At 41.6% G+C, this 25,938-nt stretch overlaps 1 protein-coding gene across 1 annotated transcript; it reads left to right on the top strand.

Moving 5' to 3' along the window:
- Positions 1-1,631: 1,631 nt before the first annotated feature.
- On the top strand, positions 1,632-25,657 carry LETM2 (leucine zipper and EF-hand containing transmembrane protein 2). The gene is given in 12 exon segments (XM_059685364.1): positions 1,632-1,745; positions 2,721-2,801; positions 3,993-4,446; positions 5,059-5,202; positions 17,717-17,854; positions 18,298-18,498; positions 20,061-20,180; positions 20,838-20,951; positions 22,742-22,834; positions 23,148-23,249; positions 23,971-23,990; positions 23,992-25,657. Coding segments are annotated over 11 exon segments (1,584 nt in total). The 5' UTR covers positions 1,632-1,745; positions 2,721-2,754; the 3' UTR covers positions 24,143-25,657.
- The last annotated feature ends 281 nt before the right edge of the window (positions 25,658-25,938 follow it).

The following is a 25,938-nucleotide window of genomic DNA, read 5'->3' as shown; positions in this document are numbered from 1 at the left end:
TTCTTCCTAGAGCCACATAAAATGGGTGGGTAGAGAGAACCAGGGAGCGAGGACACTTCTAGATCTTTCACTTTCCCAAGATGGCTCAGTTGCGCATCTTAGAAACTGAAGTCCTCCCCGCTCCAAACCTTCACAGCTACTATAATATATATTTTAAATATTATGAGAATTTTTACAGAAAATACTGATCAGAAGCAATGCCGGTTAAGAGAACATTTATAATGCATATTGAGAGTACACAGCATTCCAGTCTTGGTCCGGAGGGATATTTTCTTTACCATTCCCGCCCTTTCTGCCACTCCCTCTTTCCACGGCTTCCTCCCCCGCAATTGCGCAGTTGGAGGGGGTGGGGGAAAGGAAGGAAAAACATGAAAGTGATGTAATTCATGATTCCAAGATGGTTACCATGGCGACTATCCGGCATATTGCGCTCTCCGGAGGGCAAGCGCTCCTTTCACCCAGCTTTCAGCGAAGGGTTTCGGGGAGGGCTGGTCCACGGCCTAGCGACTGTGGACAGGTAGGAAAACGTCGGTCTTGCCTTCCTCCCACCCCTGGACACGGAGTCTCCTGAAACTAAACCCAGCAGGGACGGAAGTCATGTTGCCGGTGGGAACTCGGCTTCGCAGCCTCCAGGGATGCCGCGGCGAAGGACACCCTCGCTCCGCGGACTCCGAGAGCCCATTGGTGGGCGATGTCGTCACTCAGAGTGACGTCACCGCGAGGAACGCGGAGGAGCCATAGAGACGGCCGCGGGCCCTTCTAGCGTGGGGAGCGGGGGAGGGGGGCCTCGGGAAGGCACTGGAGGACTGAGGCGGCCGTTCGCGGGAGCCGGCCGAGGAGGTAGGGGTGGGCCGGCCCAGTCCTCGGGCGGTGACTCGGTGGACCGCGCCCGCCTGTGTCCGGCAGAGTCCGCTCCCTCGGCATCTGGTTTCCGTCCTCGGCGCCCAGTTCCCCCGACCGCTGCCAGTGGCCCGGCGCGCTCTCCTCGGCACTAGACCTCGTCCCCCTGCCCGCCCAACAGCCTTGGAGCTCAGCCTCCGACCCCCCTCTTTCGTGCTTCGCTTCCTCCTTTCTCTTCTGTACCCCGCGTCCTGCTTTCTCGTCTGCCTCCCATACACCCGGATCGCCCGCAAGGTTGGTGCCGGCACCACTCCCGCACCAAAATACAGAGAAACACTGCATCCGGACGCCGCCGCAGTACACGCAGCCGTCCACCCCGCGCGCGCGAAAGCCGCCGGCCGAGGGAAGCCAGGGCGCCGGGGCCCCAGGTCCTGCAGCGCCGGAAGCCCACGTATCCGGCGGCTGCGGCTCGGCGTGCGGGCGCGGGCGGGGCGTGGGCGCGGGCGGGGCTCGCCGCCCGCCGGGGAAGTGGTTGCCCGCAGCCCTGAGCCCGAGCGCCCGGGCCCGGAGAGCGGGTTGGCCGCCGGATGGGGTCTGGTCTCCCTCCAGCGGGAGGACGCCCGTCCTTAGTCTGGGTTCGGATGTTCCCAAGTATTATTTGAGCCCTTGATCAAAATGTCTGTTCTGTGGTTGAGGTTTCCGTCCGCGAAAGACCCCGGTACTTTCCCCCCCGCTGCCGGGAAGCGGAGGTGATGCTGAGAGAGGTACTGAGGCGCCTGCTGCCCTGGGCTGAGAGGCGCCGCAGGAAGGAGGCAGGTTTCTGTAAAGCGCGTGTCAAGGCGTAAAGCTCTGCGGAGAGTCACGAGCGCGGGAAACCGGTTTCCCTCCACTGGAACTGCTAGCGGGTACCATGCACATCTGCCCTGCTACTTAAATGAATACTTTCACTCTTTAAAAAAAAACAATTCGTTTTATTTATTTTAATATATATTTTTATTGATTTCAGAAAGGAAGGGAGAGGGAGAGAAACATCAATGATGAGAGAGCATCATTGATTGGCTGCCTCCTGCACGCCCCCGACTGGGGATTGAGCCTGCACCCGGGCATATGCTCTGACCGGGAATCTCCTGGTTCATAGGTCTGCTCAACCACTGAGCCATGCCCTCTGGGCAATAATTCGTTTTATAATATTTAAAAATATGTTTTTACTGTGTGTGTGTGTGTGTGTGTGTGTGTGTGTGTGTGTGTGTGAGAGAGAGAGAGAGAGAGAGAGAGAGAGAGAGAGAGAGAGAGAGAGAGACATTGATAGGAAGTTGCCTCCCCCATGCCAACCGGGACCAGGCAGGCCCCTGACCGGGAATCCACAGGTGACCTTGCCGTGCATGGGAGGACGGCTCAACCAGCTGACCCACACTGGCCAGGGCAGTACTTTCAATCTTTTAAAGTTTGGGGCAGCTTGGCCAAGTATGGGAAAAAAGCTAATTGAAAACAAATCCAGGATATTTATTTTCTACCTATATTTTTAGGCTACAAATAAGTGTACCTTCCTCAGCTTCTTAAATACTTGGCAACCATATAAGTAGATTACTGGGTACTATTGACCAGAAATCAAAATGTCTTTGAAAACTTTCACTGTCGTGTGCATCATCGTATTAAAAGTCATTTCTCTTTGTTGGGGTCTCAAAGTACCATTCTCAAATCCAGGACTAAGAAAACATTATTCATGATTGTTAGAAGGGAACTTGAAAGAGATGTTACACCTTGAATAGAATATGCAAATATTTTACCCTCGCAGTAGTTAAAAACACTTAAATCCTGATACCTTTATAATTGATGTGTTTTTTCAAATACTGAATTGTTTGCTTACTCCTTCTGCCTAGGTCCCAATGTTGACTAGTTGAGACAAATATAAATATGGCTGTCTACTGTTATAATACAGTCTTAGTTATTGCCCGAACAAGGTAAGCCTTGGAATTTCCCTCCTGCCCCCAATATTAATGTGAACTTTATTCTTCTAGATGGAAAAGTATATGTAAAAAGATAGGCTTAGTACACAGATAAAGCTTTGTGGTTTTTAACTGTGTCGGTGTTTAGGGAGCTGACATTTTAATGTATTTAAACTTATCCCAAATTTTCAATATGCTTTAGAACTCAGCTGAGTCATTTTGTGGATGTGTAGTACAGGTAGGATAGAAGATGTAATGGTTTTAGAATGTCATGGATGGATATTACATGAGGCCCTTACATATAAAAAGGAGTCAAGTGGCTGGCAAACAAGCCAGTCCGAGGGCCTATACCTGCCCCAGCAAGATCTGTTATCACTTATTTATTACAAAGAATATTCACCAAGAACATACTATGTGCTGGATACATTGGACATATTCCCTTTTAGCTATTCAAAAAGTGTTAAATCTTGGCATGCTTCAAAAACAAAGAATGGAAAAAGCCATCTCTTTGCCAAAAGAAGTCTCTTTGCCAGGAACTTTCTTTGCCTAGATAATCTTATTTTAATTTTCAAACAACCTGATGTGCTAGTCTAACTGAAGACTGTGAGCTATTGCCAAAGTAGACTGTAGAGATCCCTGGCTGGGGTGCCCAATTCAAATTCTTATTCCTAAGGTTCTTCAGGAATCTTAGGTGAAGGCCGATTTGGTTGTCAGTGCCTCTCACTTGAGGGAATCTATGGGAAGGCAGTACATAAACAAGGCAATTTTATGTGATTGGTTAACCCCCAAAAGGGCCTTGAACTGCTTTGTTCAAATAACATTCCTATTATCAGTAGAGTAGGTGACGGCACAAGTCTTCCACCTGCTTTCTGGTAGTAGATAAAGAACTTTCAAACATAACCCCTAGTGGGAAAATATTTGCTATTAGATTTTTAAATGAATAGTTGCAGAGTTTCTACTTCTAATATAGCAATTATTCTTGGAATGAACTTACTAATATTTCTCATAGAGTATATTATTCAACCATAAAGGTTACTGTTCTTCAACTGGGATAAAAAGTTATATTTCATTCACTACCGAACATCATCTGCTTTAAAATACAGGCTTTAAAACTATTTATTTTAACCTGATACAGTATCTATTTCTTTAACTTTTAAGTTTGTAATCATTTGTGCTCAACTCTGAGGATGTTGCTCTTTATTCCAGATTCCCTAGCCATTTTGTACATCCTACCTGCTCTTCTTGTTTCCCATCACTTGCATTTCTTCACTTGCCAGATTCCCATTTAAATAAAACATATACGAAGAACTATGGAAGCAGGAAGTACTCCTATCCTAGTCAGTCAGGCAATAAAGGATATCACTTACGAACTAGGATAATACAAAAGCTACACACATCAACTTGCTGGCTACAAAAGGTCCCTGGTGAACCTCAGCTGGAGCAACCCACCCCAGAACCCCAGGTGACAAGCTCTCAGCCCACAGAAGAAACTAGTATGGAGACTAAGGAAGAAAAGCGATCTTATAGACAAAGAATTATGGATGAACTTAAATATTATTACAATGGATTCTATTTTCTTTGGATTGACACCAAAGTTGCTGTCAAAATGATTTGGAGGCTGTTGCATGGACAGATGCTGACCAGACGAGATAGACGAAGGGTAGGCAAGAATTGTATTTTAAAAAAAGAAAGTGTAAAGTTAAAATGAACTATTTAGGAACCAAGTTTTAAACTCAACGTAGAATTCATTTAAAAAATCCCAAAGTAGGAATAGTAACATGGTAAGATTGGGAATTTCTTTCTGAGTTTCTTGTCTGCTACTGACTTATTGTACAACTTTAGGCAAAATTTTAAAATTTGTATATATTTGCCTATATAGGATGGTTATAATTATGTTTCTAATCTCTTCAAGGAGTTGAGAGGCTGCGGGTTTGATCTGTGCATCTGAAATACAAACTGTTGTTAATATATTAAGAATATGCATTAGAAAACAATTTTAACAGATACTGTGTTATTCAAGTCCAGACCCCTAAGTTAGATGAAAGCTACAAGACACCAATAATATATTTTGATTGTTACAGATTTCCTTGAGGATATCCCATAAATGTTACTTCAGAGCTATGATAAAGAGGAAAATCCCACCTTTCCATTTTCTAAACAGCTGCAGACTGTCAGAGCCAAAGCAGCCTTTTTAGTTTTAGGGGTTTCTGTCTTGTTTTGTTTTTGGCACATTCTAAAATAATGAATATTGCATATGCATTTAATTCTTTAGCTATTGAGGACTTGTGTTGATTTCTTCCGCTTGGTTCCATTTATGGTGTTCATAATTGTACCCTTCATGGAATTCTTATTACCAGTGTTTCTGAAGTTCTTCCCAGAGATGTTGCCATCAACTTTTGAAAGTAAATCGAAAAAGGTATGTAGGAATTTTTAACTTTTAAAAAATCAGTAGGCTTGCTTCAGTGTTTAGAGAAGTTTTTAGGTTTACAGAAAAATTGAACAGAAAGTACAGAGAATCCCCAGGTACCTCTTCCTCCATTTCCACTATTATTAACATCTTGCATTAATGTGGTACATTTGTTCCAACTGGAAGAACCAATATCTATACATTATGATTAATTAAAGCTTATACTCTACATTAGGGTTCACTCTTTATGTTGTATAGTTTTATTGGTTTTGACAAATGCGTAATGTCATGCATCCACCCTCACAGTGTCCTACTGCCCTAAAAATCCCCTGTGGCTCACATGTTTGTCCCTCTTCCCTCTATCCTTCAACCTGTGGCAACCACTGATCTTTTTACTGTCTCTATAGTTTTGCCTTTTCTAGAATGTCATATAGTTGGAATCATATAGTGTGTAGTTTTTTTCAGACTGGCTCCTTTGCCTTAGCAATATGTTGCCTCCATGTCTTTTCATGCCTCATTTCTTTCTATCACTGCATACTATTTCACTGTATGGATATGCCACAATTTATTCATTTACCTATTGAAGGACATCTTGGTAGCTTCCAATTTTTGGCAATTATGAATAAAACTGCTAAAAATACCATGTGTAGGTTTTTGTGTGGACATATGCTTTCAACCCATTTGGGTAAATACCTAAGAGAACAGTTGCTGGATTGTATAGTAAAACTGTTTAGTTTTGAAAAAAATCAATAAACTATCTTCCAAAATAGCTGCATCATTTTGTATTCCCACTAGCAATGAATGAGAGCTTCTTTTGCTCTATATCGTTATCAGCATTTGTGTTGTAGTGCTTTGAGTATTAGCCATTCTAATAGGTGTGCAGTGGAATCTCATTGTTATTTTAATTTGTAATTCTTTAATGATATCTGATATGGAGCATCTTTTCATATGCTTCTTTGCCATCTCTATATATCTTTTGAAAAATATATTTCTTTTGATTTCAGAGAGGAAGGGAAAGGGAGAGAGAGATAGAAACATCAATGATGAGAGAGAATCATTGGTTGGCCACCTCCTACAGGCTCCGCACGGGGATCGAGCCTGCAATCCTGGCATGTACCCTAACTGGGAATTGAACTGTGACCTCCTGGTTTTTAGGTTGACACTCAACCACTGAGCCATGCTGGCCAGGCCTGTATATCTTCTTTGGAAAGGTGTCTATTCAAATCTTTTTCCCACTTATTAATGGGGTTGTTCATATTCTTATTGTTGGGATTTAAGAGTTCTTTGTATATTTTTGTATTCAGGTTCTTTATCAGATATCTGTTTTGCAAATATTTTCTTTCAGACTGTGGCTTATCTTTTCATTCCCTTAACTGTGTCTTTTGCAGAACAAATGTTTTAAATTTTAATAACACACAACTTGATGTTTTTTTTTCTTGGATCGTGCTTTTTGTGTTGTATCTAAAAACTCTTGCCATATCCAAGATCATCTAAGATTTTCTCCTAGGTGTTTTATAGTTTTGAGTCTATGATCCATGCTGAGTTAATTTACTTAATTTTTTTTCCTGAAAAAAATTGTATAACAATAAGGAAAGTTGTATAACACCTTTACTGCTTTGGGGTGGAGCAGCCGCTTCCTCCTCACCATCACAGGTTTCTGGCTGTGCAGGATGGTGCTGCCCGGCGGGTGGCCATCTTGCCAGATCCACAGATCTGGGCAGAACATGTTTTTGCATCATGTACCACCTGATGTTTGTAGGCAAATTAGCCGTACACTGCATCGTATGGGATATGGAAGCCGAAGGCCTGTTCGAACACCTTTGCTGTCTGCAGTTACCAAGATAAAACGTCTCCAATTCTCACAGGAACACAAGGATTGGACAGTCGAGCATTGGAAAAAAGTCATGTGGTCCAATGAATCACGTTTCCAGTTGCATCATCCAGATGGCAGAGTGAGAATTTGGTGGAAACAGCATGAAAGCATGCACCCCATATGCATGAGTACAACCCTTCAAGCTGGTGGGGGCAGTGTTATGGTTTGGGGCATGTTTTCCTGGCATGTTTGGGCCCTTTAATTCGTGTGGAACAACGTCTGAATAGCACAACATACCTAAGTATCATTGCTGATCAAGTTCATCCTATCATGTTGCTGGCGTATCCCAATGGAGATGGCCTCTTCCAACAAGACAATGCGCCATGCCACGGTGCTCATATTGTGCAGGAGTGGTTTCAAGAACATGAGGGAGACTTTACCTTGCTTAGGTGGCCCCCACAATCACCATGTCTCAATCCAATTGAGCATTTGTGGAACAAAGTTAAAAGAGCCATCAGGCAGCTGGTTCCACAACCATCAAATCTCACAGAACTGGACAGTGCTATTCATCAGGCATGGTGTCAGATTCCTCGCATCACCTTTCAACATCTAGTGGAGTCAATGCCAAGAAGAATTGCCGCAGAAAAGTAGCTCAAGGGAGGAACCAAGATGGCGGCAATATAGGCAGACGTGTCCCAGGTCGTGTCCCGGAGCAAATGGAACGAGCAGCTGAAGCTAGTAACACTCACACCGAATTGGCGAAATTGCTCAGCTGGTGAGAGGGTTTACAGCCGGGAAGAGCAGAGCTCCCCTGGTAAGGTAAAAAAAAAACCAGGGATTTGGGCAGGAAAGTTTGCCAGACCTCTGAGCCCAGAGAGTCGGAGGGAGACCGCGTGGCAGACAGCCGCGTCCCTTGGGACAGGCACAGCCCCTGACGGGGGAAAGGAGAACCGCGGGATTCCTGGCGCCGCCAGGGAAATTGAGAGCTGGGTTCTGTGATCACGGAGGACTGAGCCTAAAGGGGGCAGCCTGAAGAGCTGACCTGACCATGCAGTCCCGGTAAGAGAAGAAGCTTACAGAAACCAAGCCTTCCCCGTTTCCGCGGCCGGCATTTGTTTGTTTGTTTTCACTGAATCCTGTTCATGGGACATTTCGGATACAGACACTCACCTGTGCTGAAGAGAGGGAGAGTGTGCTGGGGAGTGGAATCTGGGGAGAGACTGGGGAAAGAGGGGGAGCCGGGAGAGGTGGTAGTGAATTGAGTGCTGAGACACCCCAGAGCCCGGGACTGGGGCAGCCACCCGCTCCTGAGAGGGAGTCTCCTCCCCCCAGCCCCCAGGCAAGGAGCACAGCCACACCCAGATTCCACCCTGTACGAGATCAAGGATTAAGATAACCTGATCAGTCCCTGGGAGTTAACAGGGTCTGGCCTATAGGGGGATTTTCAATCCTAGCAACAACATAGCGCCGGTAACTAACTATTACGCAGTCAGCTCTGGGCAGTGAACTTCCACTGGACAGAGAGGCCCTATAGCCTCAGAGGCCAACCCCAGAACACTGCCACCCAGAGGCTGACCCACAAACTGACTCTTTGCTAAACACAAAATAAGGCAGTCTGGGAAATAAATGCGGCATGCTTTAAAATAAGGACTGTGGTTTACAACACAGAGGAACAGTATATCGCAGGGAAACTCAACACTCTCCTGAATACCTGGAAGGTCTAAGGCGAGCCACACTGAAGAATAGAAGAAACGAAGGACCTTCACTACTGCAATTTTTTTTCTTTTTTCACTTTTTAACTAAGAAACCAATTTTTTTTTCATTCTTTTTTTTCTGTTCTTTTTTTTTTTCTTTTTTTTTTCTTTCTTTTCTTCTTTTTCCATCACCTGATTTTACCCTTTTAATTACTACCTTCTTATTTTTAACCAGTATTATTACTGCTACCATTTTACCATTTTTTAAAGTGCCATTTTATTTTTTCTTTATTTTATTTTGGGATTAGTGTTCACCATTCTATTTTCATCGTTATATTATTGGTTGTTTCTAGTTTGCATTCATATCCAGGGAGCTGTTGCTGGAATTTGTTGGGATTAATGGCTGTTCTGTAGGAGTATTCTCCTCATATAAAAAGTCTCTTCCCTCTTCCACTTCATTCTCTCTTTTCGCTCTTTTTTTTTTTTTTCTTTTCTCGCTTTTATTTTCCCCCTTCCTTTTTCCCAATTTCATTTTTGCACTCCCTTTTTTTGGTCCCTACTTTTCTTTTCCTTTTTCTCTTTTATCTTTTTCTCTTCCTTCTTCCTTATCCCCTAATTCTCTTAATTCAGGTGGTCACCTTTAATTGGGGTTATTAATATCGTGAATATATTTGTGTATAGTGCCTGGTACGTGGTGCCTTGTTGTGTTGTATTTTGTGCCTTTAAATCAACGCAGCAGATCCAAGCAACAGCAACCTCCTGAGCACCTCATCCTCTGCTGAGGAACAGCAGCTGTACGTGAAACCTCGCCCCACCAGCCGGAAGAGCCACCACAGCTGTGAACAGCACCCACCAGAGGAGCTGCTGCCAACTGAAGAGCAGCTGCTACCGCAACCGCCCGAAGAGCAACCACAGACCAAGGAGTCACTGCCACCAAGGGAGCAACCACTGAACATCTCAACGTCTAGATATGTCAGTGAGATCAAACATGGGTAGACAAAGAAACCCCCAAAGGAAAGAGAAGGGGGACTCTCCAGAAAAGCAGCTAAGTAATACAGAGGCATGCAACATGACAGATAAAGAATTCAGAATAAGGATCCTAGAGTGCATAAACCGGATGGAGGAAAAAATCGACAACCTCTGCAAGAAGCAAGAAGAAACAGATGAAAAAATCGATAACATATGGAAGAAGCTAGAAGAAACAGATGAAAAAATCGATAACATATGGAAGAAGCTAGAAGAAACAGATGAAAAAATCAACAACCTAAGTAAGACCCAAGAAGAAATGAAGAGTGATATAGCTGCAATGAAAAACTCCATTGAAAGTATCAACAGTAGACTAGGAGAAGCGGAGGACCGAATAAGTGAATTAGAAGACAAGGAAGCAAAACACACCCAAAATGTACTGCAATTGGAGAAAAAAATTAAAAGACAGGAGGAGAGCCTAAGGGAGCTTTGGGACAACATGAAACGAAACAACATACGAATAATAGGAGTACCAGAACAACAGAAAGATGAACAAGGATTAGAAAACCTACTCGAAGAAATAATATCAGAAAACTTTCCTGAGGTGGGGAAGAAAAAAGTCACACAAGCCCAGAGAGTCCCAAACAAGGTGAACCCGAAAAGACCCACACCAAGACACATCATAATCACCATGGCAAATGTTCAGGACAAAGAGAGAATCTTACAGGCTGCAAGAGAGAGACGGAAAGTTACATACAAGGGATCTCCCATTAGAATGTCAAATGACTTCTCAACAGAAACACATCAGGCCAGAAAAGAATGGACTGAAATTTACAAAGTGATGCAAAGCAAAGGACTGAATCCAAGAATACTCTATCCAGCAAGGCTATCATTCAAACTTGAAGGGGAAATAAGAAGCTTCACAGACAAAAAAAGACTAAGGGAGTTTGTCACCACCAAGCCAGCAATGCAAGGAATGCTAAAGGGACTGGTATAAAAAGAAGAAATAAAAAGCTCAGAAAGAAAACAGCCACACACACACAAAAAAAGAAATGGCTACAAACAAGTACCTTTCAATAATAACTTTAAACGTAAACGGACTAAATGCTCCAACCAAAAGACATCGAGTGGCTGAATGGATAAAAAAACATGACCCATACATCTGCTGTCTACAAGAAACCCACCTCATTAGAAGGGACTCACACAGACTGAAAGTGAAAGGATGGAAAAATATCTTTCAGGCAAATGGAAAGGAAAAGAAAGCTGGGGTAGCAATACTTATATCGGACAAAATAGACCTCAAAGTGAAGGCCTTAACAAGAGATAAGGAAGGCCACTTCATAATACTAAAGGGATCAATACAACAAGAAGATATAACCCTGGTAAACATATATGCACCCAATGTAGGAGCACCCAAATTCATAAAAAAACTCCTGGAAAATATCAAAGGAGAGATCGACAACAATACAATCATAGTAGGGGACTTTAATACACCATTGACAGCACTGGATAAGTCCTATAGACAAACAATCAGCAAAGATACAGCAATCCTAAATGACTCACTAGATCAGATGGACTTAATAGACATCTTCAGAACACTTCACCCCAAAGCCAGAGAATATACGTTCTTCTCAGGTGCTCATGGGACATATTCAAAAATAGACCACATATTGGGTCACAAGCAAAGTATCCCCAAATTCAAGAAGATTGAAATCATAAAAAGCGTCTTCGCAGACCACGATGGCATAATATTAGAAATAAACTACAATAAAAACAACCCAAAATACTCAAACACCTGGAAGCTGAATAGCATGCTATTAAATATTGATTGGGTTACCAATGAGATCAAAGAAGAAATTAAAAACATCCTGGAAACTAATGACAATGAAAACACAACAATCCAAAACCTATGGGACACATTGAAAGCAGTCCTGAGAGGGAAGTTTATAGCTCTACAGGCCTATCTCAAAAAACAAGAAAAAATGGTAGTAAATCATCTAACTCTACAACTCAAAGAATTAGAAAGAGAGCAACAAGAAAACCCCAGAGTGAGCAGAAGGAAGGAGATAATAAAGATTAGAGCAGAAATAAATGACATAGAGACCAAAAAAACAATACAGAAAATCAATGAAACCAAGAGCTGGTTCTTTGAAAGGATAAACAAGATTGATAAACCTCTAGCCAGACTCACCAAGAAGCAGAGAGAGAGGACCCAAATAAATAAAATCAGAAACGATAGAGGCGAAATAACAACAGACCCCACAGAAATACAAATGATTGTTAAAAAATACTATGGACAGCTTTACTCCAACAAACTAGACAACCTGGAGGAAATGGACAAATTCCTAGAAAAATACAGCATTCCAAAACTCAATCAGGAAGAATCTAAAAATCTCAACAGGCCAATAACTATGGAAGAAATTGAAGCAGTCATCAAAAAGCTTCCATCAAACAAAAGCCCAGGACCAGACGGCTTCACAGGGGAGTTTTACCAAACATTCAAGGAAGAACTAAAACCTATCCTCCTCAGACTACTACAAAAAATTCAAGAGGAAGGAACACTTCCAAGCTCATTCTATGAAGCCAGCATCACCCTAATACCAAAACCAGGTAAAGACAACACAATGAAAGAGAATTACAGGCCAATATCCCTCATGAACATAGATGCCAAAATCCTCAACAAAATCTTAGCAAATCGGATCCAGCAGTACATCAGAAAGATCATACACCATGACCAAGTAGGATTTATCCCAGGGATGCAAGGATGGTACAATATCCGCAAATCAATAAACGTGATACATCACATAAACAAATTGAAAGAAAAAAACCACATGGTCATATCAATTGATGCAGAAAAAGCATTTGACAAAATTCAACACCCATTTTTGATAAAAACTCTCAGCAAGGTGGGAGTAGAAGGATCATACCTCAACATAATAAAAGCCATATATGACAGGCCCACAGCCAACATCATACTCAACGGACAAAAACTAACACCATTTCCCCTAAGAACAGGAACAAGACAGGGATGCCCCCTCTCACCACTCCTGTTCAACATAGTACTGGAAGTGTTAGCCATTGCAATTCGGCAAGAAGAAGAAATAAAAGGCATCCAAATTGGAAAAGAGGAAGTAAAACTGTCCTTATTTGCAGACGACATGATATTATACATACAAAACCCTAGAGAGTCCATCAAAAAGCTACTAGACTTAATACATGAATTTGGCAATGTAGCAGGATACAAAATTAACCCCAAGAAATCTGAGGCATTTCTATACACCAATAGTGAACTTTCAGAAAGAGAGATTATAAAAACAATCCCGTTTACCATTGCACCGAAAAAACTAAGCTACCTAGGAATAAACTTAACTAAAGAGGTAAAAGACCTCTACTCAGAAAACTACAGGACGTTGAAAAAAGACATAGAGGAAGACATAAACAGATGGAAGAACATACCGTGTTCATGGATTGGTAGAATCAACATCATCAAAATGTCCATACTACCCAAAACAATCTATAAATTCAACGCACTTCCCATTAAAGTACCAACAGCATACTTCAGAGATCTAGAACGAACTTTCCAAAAATTCATCTGGAATAAAAAAAGACCCCGAATAGCTGCAGCAATCCTGAAAAAGAACAAAGTAGGTGGGATCTCAATACCAGATATCAAGTTGTATTACAAAGCCACTGTTCTCAAAACTGCCTGGTACTGGCACAAGAATAGGCATATAGATCAATGGAATAGAATAGAGAGCCCAGAAATCGGCCCGAACCAATATGCTCAATTAATATTTGACAAAGGAGGCAAGAACATACAATGGAGCCAAGATAGTCTCTTCAATAAATGGTGTTGGGAAAATTGGACAGATATATGCAAGAAAATGAAACTAGACCACCAACTTACACCATACACAAAAATAAACTCAAAATGGATAAAGGACTTAAATGTACGACAGGATACCATAAAAATTCTAGAAGAATCCAAAGGCAAGAAAATCTCAGACATATGCCGAAGCAATTTCTTCACTGATACAGCTCCTAGGGCACTTGAAACTAAAGAAAAAATGAACAAATGGGACTACATCAAAATAAAAAGCTTCTGCACAGCAAAAGAAACCATCAACAAAACAACGAGAAAACCCACTGTGTGGGAAAACATATTTGCCAATGACATATCTGATAAGGGCCTAATCTCCAAAATTTATAGGGAACTCATACAACTTAACAAAAGAAAGATAAACAATCCAATCAAAAAATGGGCAAAGGACCTAAATAGACACCTTTCAAAAGAGGACATCCAGAAAGCCAAGAGACATATGAAAACATGCTCAAAGTCACTAATCATCCGAGAGATGCAAATCAAAACAGCAATGAGGTACCATCTCACACCTGTCAGACTGGCTATCATCAACAAATCAACAAACGACAAGTGCTGGAGAGGATGTGGAGAAAAAGGAACACTTGTGCACTGCTGGTGGGAATGCAGACTGGTGCAGCCACTATGGAAGACAGTATGGAGTTTCCTTAAAAAACTGAAAATGGAACTCCCATTTGACCCTGTGATCCCACTTCTAGGAATATATCCCAAGAAACCAGAAACACCAATCAGAAAGGATATATGCACCCCTATGTTCATAGCAGCACAATTCACCATAGCTAAGATCTGGAAACAGCCTAAGTGCCCATCAGTAGATGAATGGATTAGAAAACTGTGGTACATCTACACGATGGAATACTATGCTGCTCTAAAAAGGAAGGAACTCTTACCATTTGCAACGTCATGGATGGAACTGGAGAGCATTATGCTAAGTGAAATAAGCCAGTCAATAAAGGAAAAATACCACATGATCTCACTCATTCGTGGACAATAGAGACCATTATAAACTTTTGAACAATAATAGATACAGAGGCGGAGCTGCCTCAAACAGATTGTCGAGCTGCAGCGGGAAGGCCGGGGAGGGTTGGGGGGCAGGAGGTAGGGGGGTAAGAGATCAACTAAAGGACTTGTATGCATGCATATAAGCATAACCAATGGACATAAGACACTGGGTGATAGGGGAGGCTAGGGGACTGTCTAGGGCGGGGGGATAAAATGGATACATATGTAATACCCTTTGTAATACTTTAAGCAATAAAAAAAAAAAAAAAAAAAGAATTGCCGCAGTATTGAAGGCAAAAGGTGGCCCAACGAAGTACTGATGGGGTGGTTATAATAATCTGGCCACTCATGTTCAAATATATCCTACGTTCAAAGGCTGTTAAATCGCGTTGTTTACCTGTATCTTAGGAAAAAAATCACTTCTACTGTCGTGGTAAACAACCTGTTTCCCTATTTATAATGTTCTGGCCCTCTAGCAACTGCAGCTCAAAATTATAGCTAATTTGCCTACAAACGTCAGGTGGTCATAATAATCTGGCCACTCAGTGTATATACATCATGGACACAGTCCTAGAAAATACTTTCTTGTTTTCTTTGTTGCATGAAAAGAGAGACAGCAAGCAGAGTGCTAGCTTTCTGTTTACATCAGAGCACAGTACCATGCATTTCTCTTTCATAGTACTTCTCAGTTACACTTTCACATCCTTTTGTGGAGTTACTAGTTTATCTTGAGGCACTAATGTTTGTCTCTCCCATTAGACTAGAAGTTCCATAACTTTTTGCTCATTTTTTCTCTAGCGCATGGTAGATGCTCAATAAGTGGACAGATGGATGGATATGGATATGTATTTAAAACATATTTTTATTGATTTCAGAGAGTAAGGAAGAGAGAGAGAAAGATAGAAACATCAATGATGAGAGAGAATCATTGATTGGCTACCTCCTGCACACCCCACACTGGGGAATGAGCTCACAATCCGGGCATGTGCCCTGACCAGGAATTGAACCATGACCTCCTGGTTTGTAGATTGACACTCTATGTGGATGTGTATATGGATGTGGATGTAGTTGAATGCAATGGATGACTAAAAATGGTATTGACTAATGGTAATGACTAATGGTATTGCCGTTGTGTGAGTTTTTGGCTGAGTCTTTTAAGATCTTTCTAAAAACCAAAGATTGCCATAATTGGGTGATCATTAGAATCTCTTGAGCAACTTAAAAATATGTATATATAAGATATATATTCCTGCTTCTCGGTGTTATCCTGAATCCTGACCGTGGTTATTTTGAAAATGCCACTGCATTGCGTTTCTTTTAAAATATATTTTTATTGATTTCAGAGAGGAAGGTAGAGGGAGAGAGAAATAGAAACATCAGTGGTGAGAGAGAATCATTAATTGGCTGCCTTCTGCATGTTCCACCCTGGGGACCGAGCCTGCAACCCAGGCACGTGTCCTTACTGGGAACAAATCATAGCCTCCTGGTTCATAGGTCAATGCTCAATCACTGAGTCATGCTGGCTGGGCCACACAGCATTTCTGATGATGAACAAGGATTTAGAAATAATGATCAACACAGTGTCTTAAGAGTGTACACTCAGTTCTCTTCTGTGTAGTGCTTTGTTCATATCTGTTATAGCACTTAACTCATTATATTGTAATAAACTGTGTTTGTTTTACATTACTTAAACTATAAGCTACTTTAGGGTAGAGTTAATTACCTAGTTTTCTTTGTTTATGGCTCAAGCAAAATCCAGGGCCACTCAGACTAGGGGTTTGTTCAACTAGAAGTCTAGATTGTTTATACCAGATTTAGAAATAGTATCTCATTTACTTATGTATGTGTTTTATTATTTTAAAATATATTTTTATTAATTTCAGAGATGAAGGGAGAGAGAGATATAAACATCAATGATGAGAGAGAAATATTGGTTGGATGCCTCCTGAATGCCCCTCCTGGGGATCGAGCCCACAACCCGGGCAAGTGTCCTTGACTGACTCTTCAGGCCAAGGCTCTATCTACTGAGCCAAACCAGCTAGGGCAAGAAATAGTATCTCATTTATAAATAACTCAGACAATGCAAGTGTCTATCAGTAGACAAATGGGTTAAAAACCTGTAGTACTGGTACATATATACAATGGAATATTACTCGGCCGTAAAAAAGAATGCAACGTTACTATTTGTGACAGCATGAGTGGACCTTGAGGGTATTAAGCTAAGTGAAATAAGTCAGTCAGAAAATGACAAGTACCATATGATTTCACTTACATGTAAAATCTAAAGAGCAAAATAAATGATTAAACAAAACAAAAACAGACCCATAGATGTGGAGAACAGATTGCTGGTTGCCAGAGGGGAGAGGGGTTGGGGGTTGGGTGAAAAAGGTGAAAGGAGTAAGTATTACTAATTGGTGGTTACAAAATAATCATGGGATGTAAAGTATAGCATAGGAAATATAATCAATAATATTGTAACAACTATTTTGGTGCCAGGTGGGTGTTTGAAATATCGGGAAGATTGTGTAAAGCAGTGGTTCTCAACCTTCCTAATGCCGTGACCCTTTAATACAGTTCCTCATGTTGTGGTGACCCCCAATTTCATTGTTACAAATTGAACATAATTAAAGCATAGTGATTAATCACAAAAAAATATGTAATTATATATGTGTTTTCCAATGGTCTTAGGCAACCCCTGTGAAAGGGTCGTTCGACCCACAAAGGGTCGCGACCCACAGGTTGAGAACCGCTGGTGTAAAGTATATGATTGTCTAACCACTATACTGTACACCTGAAATGAATACAAAATAGTGTTGACTGTAAACTGTAGTTGAAAAATAAAATGTAAAAAAGGAAATAGTATCTCATTCTAAATAATGACAAAGCCTATCATTGGGATATTTTGGATCTATCAAATATTTATGACCATTGTATTAGCAATAAATAAAGAGGATGGCTTTGTGACAAAATTAAGGAGATAAGTTGCAAACAGAGACTACTTTTTATTTGCTCTGGTTCTCACAGAAACCATTCATTTAGGTTTGAGAATAATATTGATACATGAACTAGGGATGAACAAGAACAAGGTAACAGTTCTTTTTCTTGCATCCTTATCTACCAAGTTGTAATCATGAAGGACTGATGAACTTTTCCTCTTCTATTATTAAGGAAGAAAAACAGAAAAAGAAAATGGCTGCAAAGTTGAAACTAGCAAGATTTCTTCAAGAAACAATGACAGAAATGGCAAAGAGGAAGAGGACCAGGCTGGGAGAGGCCTCTACACAGTTCTCATCCTATGTCGAACAGGTGTCAGTCTTTGATATAATACCAAACAGCTTCTGGGCTGGGAATCTTATGAAATATGCATGTTATCATGGATCTTCCAAGTTGTTTACAATCTTTGAATTTGCCAATCTAAGTTATATAGATATGATATTCCAAATGTTTATAGTTTTGTGGGTTTTTTGGGTTTTTTTGCAGAAATGTTTATCTTAAAGCAGCCAATGTGCTGAAGACAATGATAACTTCTTGGAAAGAACAGAATTAGGCAAATGTTTGAACTATTCCTGATTTTTCAGTTGATTTAGGCCGACTTCAGATTTCTTTACTCCTCTTTGTACCCACTTCTAGACCTAAGACAGAATCCATAAATGCTTTGATCTGTCTTTCAAATAGTCTACTGGGAACGTTAAATTAAGTAGGAAGCACATTTTAATTGTTTAATTGAGCCCGTTTGTCCCGCTGCCTAGGTCCAAATAGGCCACAAGCCCAGCACAAAGGAGATAGTTCGCTTTTCCAAACTGTTTGAAGATGAGCTCACCCTGAACCACTTAGATCGCGCACAGCTGGTCGCCCTTTGCAAACTGCTAGAACTGCCGTATTTTGGAACCAACAATTTGCTCCGCTTTCAGCTTCGGATGAAACTGAAGTCTATAAAAGCAGATGATGAAGTAAGAGCTTAACTCTGTCTCCAGGGAATTCGCAAGGCTTCGGGAGATACCTTAGAATGGCCTTGTGATAAAGTGCAGTGTCTTCTGTTAGGTCTGCTCATGGACTGGTTCTAGGAAAAGGAGTGGTTTTAACCACTGTTACCATGACAGCCTGAACCTTGATTTCTCATTTTAGGAGTTGCTGTAGGCTTGACCCATTTTCTTGAGAAGGCCATTATAAGCAATTAGTAATTTGGAAGTCTTAGCTGGGACTTATCTGAAGGAAGTTAGGACCCACTGGGGAGGAGCGGCAGCCCGGTAGATTCCTGACTCTTCCGCCAAGGACAGGACTCCACCCCCACACCTCTGCTCCCTTCCCGCAGAGCTGGTGCCAAAGTAAATGTTCTGCTGGGTGAGCTGGCTTGGTAAGAAGGGGTGGCAAGACAGGGAGGGAAAGCAGTGCCTAGACATCTGCGAAAGAAAGGCACAATTTGGACTATAACTACTAATTAGACTCCTTTAAAAAATGGAAAGAATCTTCCTTGAATCTGTATCAGCTGCTTCAAAGCATTCTGTCTGGTTTGGCTCCGTGGATAGAGCATCGGGTTTGGGTTCTGGTCAAGAGCACATGCCTGGGTTAGGGGCTTGATGCCCAGTAGGGAGCGTGCAGGAGGCAGCCAATCAGTGATTCTCATAATTGATGTTTCTATCTCCCTCTCTCTCTCCCTTCCTCGCTGAAATCAATAAAGAAAATATGTTAAAAAAAAAAAAAAAGGCATTCTGCCTGCGGGAAGCAGGATTCTCAGAACTGAGACTCACGATCCCACCGGCCCCATTTAGATTTCAGTTGTTGTTTTCAGAACTTTGGAATAAACAATACTGGTCCCAAGAGTATCATGGTTTTGTGTCACACCAAGCAGAAAATGTGTTATTTACTGAGGGAGTTTTGTGGACCAGAGAGTTAAGGCCATTCCTGGGGTGTTGGTGGGGGACAATGGGGGAAAGAATACCACCGGAACAGACAACAGATGGTACAAAGCTTTTCAAGTGAAGTATTTTCTAAATGAAACTGAAAGCTGCCATGACAGGAAGGAGTAGAGACGTCACAAGTAGGTAAATGCAAATCAAGAGGGAAAATAATTACTTTGGTGAAAGAGTGTTGAGGAGAAGTTATGTAAATATCTCTGATGTTATTAACTAGAGGCATGAATTCCTGCATGGGTAGGGTCTGGCCAGCCCTGCCCCTGATCAGGGTGGGGGGTGGGCAACCCCGGGGTGGGACCGGCTGGGGGAAAGGGCTGCAGGAGGTTGGCCGGCCAGCCCCGCCCCCTGGTCAAACTCCTGGTCGAGGGGACAATTTGCATATTAGGCTTTTATTATATAAGATACCTTTTGGCAGGAGGCCCTTCATCTCAACTGCCACACCTTCCTAAGTCACCTTGTTTTTATAGGTGGCTGACCTGTGCAGCAGTCAGTATGGGCACTAAGTATTGGAAGCATCAGAGCCTGTGTTTCCCCTGACTCGGTGGAGTTAGGTGAAATTGGAACCAAAGATCCAACACCATTCCTTACATTTCTTCCAGGTAATTGCCGAAGAAGGGGTGAGTGCTTTGAGTGTGCCAGAACTACAGTCCGCATGTAGGGCCCGAGGGATGCGATCACTGGGTCTCACTGAGGAGCAGCTGGTGCAACAGCTCACAGAGGCAAGTAGCAGCTTTCCGGGGCCTTTTCACTGGCTCTCTTCCCTACACATTGCAGACTTCTTTTGTGATTTCTATTTTGCAAGTGAGCCATCTTACCTAATTTGCTTTATTTAATTGAGCGGTGGGATACCAAAGCAGCTAGATTTTTTGGACAGAGACAAAGTACTGTATTAGTTTTCTATGGCTGCATAACCAATGACCACATTTACTGGCTTAAAACAACGCCCATTTATTTGTTCCCTGTCCTGTAGGTCAGAGGTGCAGGCTGCATTCCTTTCTGGAGGCTGTGGGGGAGACCCCACTTCCAAGCTCATTCCACTTGTTGGCTGAATTTAGTTCTGAATTTAGCTGCGGGACTGAGGTGCTCGTTTCCTCACTGGCTGTCAGCCCTGGGCTACTCACTCCTGGAGGCCACCACCAGCATTCCTTACCTCTAGGTCGCCTCTATCTGCAAAGAACTTCTCATATGCCAACCTCCCACATGCTTTAAATCTCGGAGTTCCTCTGGTTTTGATCTCTAGTTCCAGATTTAAAGGTCTCATGTGATTAGGTGAGGCCTCCCGGATAATCTTCCCATCTTAAGGGGGAAAGCAGTAGATGATCCTGGGTCACATCCAGGCCTCCCATTCTGTGACTCTGTCATGTTTTATTCCCCAGTGGCAGGACCTCCACCTGAAGGAGAACGTCCCTCCTTCTCTTTTGCTCCTGTCACGAACCTTCTATTTGATAGATGTGAAGCCAAAGCCAATTGAGATCCCACTAAGTGGAGAGGTGAGTAGCTGGGCTCAGGGGCCCCCTCCCCAAAATCTCTTATTTCCTACTGCAGTCAGAGTAGGCATTTCTTTTGGCATATCTTTTGGAATTTTGGCCAACTGGCCTTAAAATCCTTTTTAAATTACTAAAAATATTAAAATCACGAAAACTATCTCTAGCTCTAGGGATGTTACTGCCTTTGATCCCAGCTTGATTTGGTTTTACTAATAGGTGTCCAGATTATCCCTTCTTATTAACAATCTAGTCTTCAGACTGTTTTCACTACTTTCTCCTTTGAGACTGAATGGTTCTTGTTCTATTACATCTGTTTAATTTGTCCAGATTCCTATTAATTTTTAAGCAGTGAATGGCCAATTTAGAATCTAAACTTTTGGTCTTTCTACAACTTATTGTCTTAATCTTTGTTGTTGTTGTCTTTAACTCAGTAGCCTTTTTTTCTCCTTGTATTTTACTGAAGAACCCAGGACTGGCCCAATCACTAGCATCTTGCTCTGGGTCCACCAGAAAGGGCCTCTCACTGTTCTACTTTGTGGCTTCTTGTCTAATGAGAACCTGCATGGGTGAGCAAGGAAAAGACCTATTGAGCATGCTGCACATGTGTTTTAGTAGATTAGATGAAATATTCTGGAGTGAGGACCAACCATTTTAAATCTTAGTTATGCTGTTGACTCCTTGGACAAGCCAAGGAAAATGGTATGAATTCAGCATGAAAAATACACTTCAGGAGACCCCATCTTGCTTTCCTTTTGCAGAGTTCCAGAGACTAATCTGGATTTGGGCTCTGTCCAGGAAGGATTCTAGGGAGACTAGGTAGGAGCAATTTTGGAGCACAGACCATGTTCAAAAAAGGCAGGCTATTGGGTTCTTCTTCTTACTCTATCTTTGGTCTTCAAGTCAGATCAAAGTTATCTGTCATTCATTGACTGCTGTCAGGAGCAAGGAAATCTTGGAATAGCACAATGTCTCAGAGCTAAATTTGGGTTCTCAGACTTACTGTAGATGGGCAGAAACTCTTTATCCAGATGTTGTTTTCTGGAATGGTTGAGCAAGACCTAGGAATTAAGGACAAAATGACAACCTCCTAGCCATTTTATTGCTTTGCTTTAAAAAAAATATCCAATTTTAAAACTCCTATTCTCCATATGTACAAAATAAAAACAAGTAGTATGCTAGGCTCTATAAAAATTTAGAGACAACAAATAGAATATTTTATAATTTTGGATATATGTAGCCCTTTTCCCTCCAAAGTACACAAAGAAATTACTTATTTCCAAAGAGCAGTGATATATTTTTAAATCTAATTAATTCTTAAAGACAAGTTAACTATTCTAAAATGCCACCCTCTCCCTCGTTTTATAGGAGCTTCTGTTAAGCAGCACCTACCATTTAAATAACTTCTATCATTAGGAGCCAGCAATGATAAATGTCAATCTTGACCAAGTTATATCCATGCCATTAGAAATAGATGGTAATTGAGAAATGGAACCTTTTTTGAGACTAGAATACCACCAGAATTGGCAAACCAGTTGCTTGTTAACGATTGAAGATTTTAAATAATGGAATCTAATTAGAGTGCAACTTGTGTTCAAAATTGCAGGATAAATAATACTAAGTTGTTATTTCAGGGACATATTTCATGTTACTCATAAAGGGTATATAGTTGGAGCAAGTTAGGGATTTAGTGGAAAGTGAATTGTTCTAGAAAGCATTGACTACTTACTGTGGAAGTGCTTCTGAGTTTCAGGAAGACCATAAACTTCATGCTTACATAACATCTCTCTCCCTAGGCTCCGAAGACACATAGTCCTGTGGAATCACCTACTTCACCTGAGTCTAAAGAGAACTTGGTGGACTTAGCACCTCAACTGAAGGGAACTAAGGTTACACCATTACTTTTCATATGATTAATTAGGTTAAACATGAAAATAAGTTCATTTCTCTATCTGTAACCCCTTAATGAAACTGAACTTCAATGGTGTTCTTTAATAAGTAATATTTGTTGTATTATTTGCTGTTTCTAAGAAAGTTCAACATTTGGTTATATGTAATTAGGTTCCAGACTTTGCCTCTTGAGTCCTGTGCCAGAATCTGAAGTAGTTGTTGCAGGTTCCTGGTAGTCATGGCAGTAGGACTATCTATCTCATGCACATTATTTTAAAACTAGTAACCCACCTCTCAATTCTGATGTTTAAGGATGAAAAATTTATGAAACTGCCACCAATTACATCATCACCCATAACACCATCAACACCTATTTCATTACCTAAAGGATCCGTAACTTCTGCTAAAGAAGCTGTAAGTATGACCTAAAAAAAGAAAACCCCTTTCCCTCTAGTTCTTTTTAAGGGCGGTGAAAATCTAGAATCTTAATTATTGTAAAACACTGCACAGCTCTTCCTGTCATTCAAACAGGAAGCTGTAGGCTGAATTTTAGTCATCTTATAACCACTACATTTTTTAAACTCAATTATCCAAAAGTGAAAAAAAAAAATCAATCAATGCAACCGTGGATCAGACCTAAACATGTTAAGTCTAGAAGCTAATTACAATATAGGCAGATTCTTATTTTCCTTTGTGCCAGATGGAAATAGTTCCCATATGTTGTATATTTCACACAGGATTCATGTCAGGAAATACTAGCAGGAAAGCAATTTAAATCTTAGGAGAAATGCTTGTAAATAACAAATTACTTACCTATTTTTCCATTTGGATAAAGGAATTTGGGGCAAGAGAAAAAAGCATAATATGAGTAAACAGTACAGGGGTCATGGGAGAGTTGAACTGTGCAGTGAGCAGCTCTCCTGGCTCCTGAGGACCAGAGCACCAGGGAACAGGTAGATGGGGCAAATTGCATTGAGGCCTGGTTTGCAAGTCTTTATTTTTATTACCAAGATAAATTACAGACTCAGATTTGACCTTGTGGTCTGTCATTTTAAGAAAACAAAAAAAGTAACTCCTGAAGAACTTACACATCTAATTGTGACCAGGGGCTAACATCCTTATGTTTTGTACCTAGACTCTCCAGGCCAAATCACAAGACAACTCAGAGCAGCACCACTAGTTCCAAAGGAGCCCTGGAGGATGAAGCGCATGCTCTCAGCTTCCTGCCCTCAGCAGTGGCATCCGTAAAGGACCTCCCAGCTAAGACTGTGTCTCGTTTGAGTAGAGGATCAGGGGCAGTCCTTTGAGACCTTGTAAACACTCCTGATGATGTCAGCAGTCAGACCCAGTTCAGACCATTTAGAAAACTATAATTGCAAAGCCCATTTCCTTGATGTCATTATGTCATCCCACTAAACTTTGTGTAAAGCACCCCCCACCCCATGTTATTTGTAACAGCTTCGTATTTGTGCCCATGTCCTCCCTTTAGGGGAGGAAATTTTTTTTTGCATAATGGAATCAGCTTAGTCCTTAGATAACTCTGCCTCCTATGACTTGGCAGTCTGAGTAAGAACTTAGAAACTCCAACCACCATTGTGAGAGCACCTCACCAACTCGTTCAGAGTGATCCGCCAGTAGGAACAGTGCTCTGGAAACAAAGTGCTTATGAGATGGAATGGACATTCCTCAGTGAGGTCTTTCTGGATATAAAGGAAAAACTTCCTGGAGAATAAAATGGGGAATTAGACTGGCAATCAAAAGAGGTTTGGCTGCTGCTTGGCTGTTCTGAGACTTCCCCTCTGGGTCTGCAGGAATCCAGGAGGCGGCCATGATTCTAGCACATATGGCTTTCATTAGTCACCATTTTGCTAGGAAGCATAATTAAGGGTTTAAGACTTAACCATTTGTTTTTGCTGGGTGTGTGTTTTTCTGGTCTGTTTGTCTTTCACAAACAAGACTATTTATTAGTCATAGGGGTGGTTAAAGTCTGATATAATCCCTATGCTACCCTGTAACAAATATTATGTTCAGATATTTGTTTGGTGTTTTCTGTATTGTCAAAATGGGAAAAAAACACACAACATAATAGGTTGCTGTGCAGCTGACCCACAGCCTTTTTCCCTTGGGGAGCGCTTAGGAGGGAAAAGGTATTTCAGCCTGTGGGTGATGAAATTAGATCGCTTTACTTGCTGTGAAATTGAGAGCAGTTGGATGGGAATCAGTCAAACCAAATAAAATGCAAATATCCTTGTCTGGGATCACCTAAATGAGGACCGTCATCAGCATTTCATGGCAAGGATGTGTGCTTTTATAAGCTTCCTAAACATCCTCTCCACGAGACGACAAGCCCCACCATGTTCTGCTACTGAACTCCGTCCTATTCCTTGCGAAGAATGAATCCCTACTATGCAGCATTCCATGGATCTCCCCATTGGACTAACAAGGTGATTCATAATAAATGTCCCCACTTTTAAAATGTTGGGTGTTTATTTTAATGAGTTCCAATTTCAAGTGTTGAGTGTGGGAAAGGGATTAGCTACTTAACTTGTCGAATCCTGTTCTGGCTGAATGATTCATATCTGCTGTTGGACTACAATCTTTCTGGCTTTCCCTATGAGCAGAGTAAGAATGATTAAGTCAAGGGGCCCCTGGTCAGCGGGATTATTAGCAGAATGAGAATGAGTAGGTCAAGGGGCTCCTGGTCACTTTTGGCCCCAGTTGGCCTTCACCCATTTTTGCTTCTTAAACAGGCATCTAAGACACATGGTACACCTCCCTTCCCCTTCTTATGATAGTAGCTCAGAGAAGTTGAGATAGTTCCTTTTGTTCTCATCACTTAGAGGGCGTGGCTGTTTGGTTCCATGATTGTTAGACCTAGCCCCATGCTGAGTTGGAGTTAGCGGTGTTCAGAGAAATGGTTAACCAACCTGGAGGGGGAGAGGGGCTGATTTGTAGCACTTGCCAATTCCAGTGGTGTAAATACTCCCACACGGTTGATTTCAAGCTACCAACAGGTCACTGAACACCAGCTGGGAAAAGATCTACACAATTGGCTCAAGAACCAGTCCCGGCACAATACTGACTTTAGTGCCTACTGGAGTAA

Source organism: Myotis daubentonii, chromosome 2 (genome assembly GCF_963259705.1).
Source record: "Myotis daubentonii chromosome 2, mMyoDau2.1, whole genome shotgun sequence".
Taxonomy (NCBI): Eukaryota; Metazoa; Chordata; class Mammalia; order Chiroptera; family Vespertilionidae; genus Myotis; species Myotis daubentonii.
The sequence above is the reverse complement of the archived record's forward strand: the minus strand, read 5'-3'. Positions and strand labels throughout refer to the sequence as shown.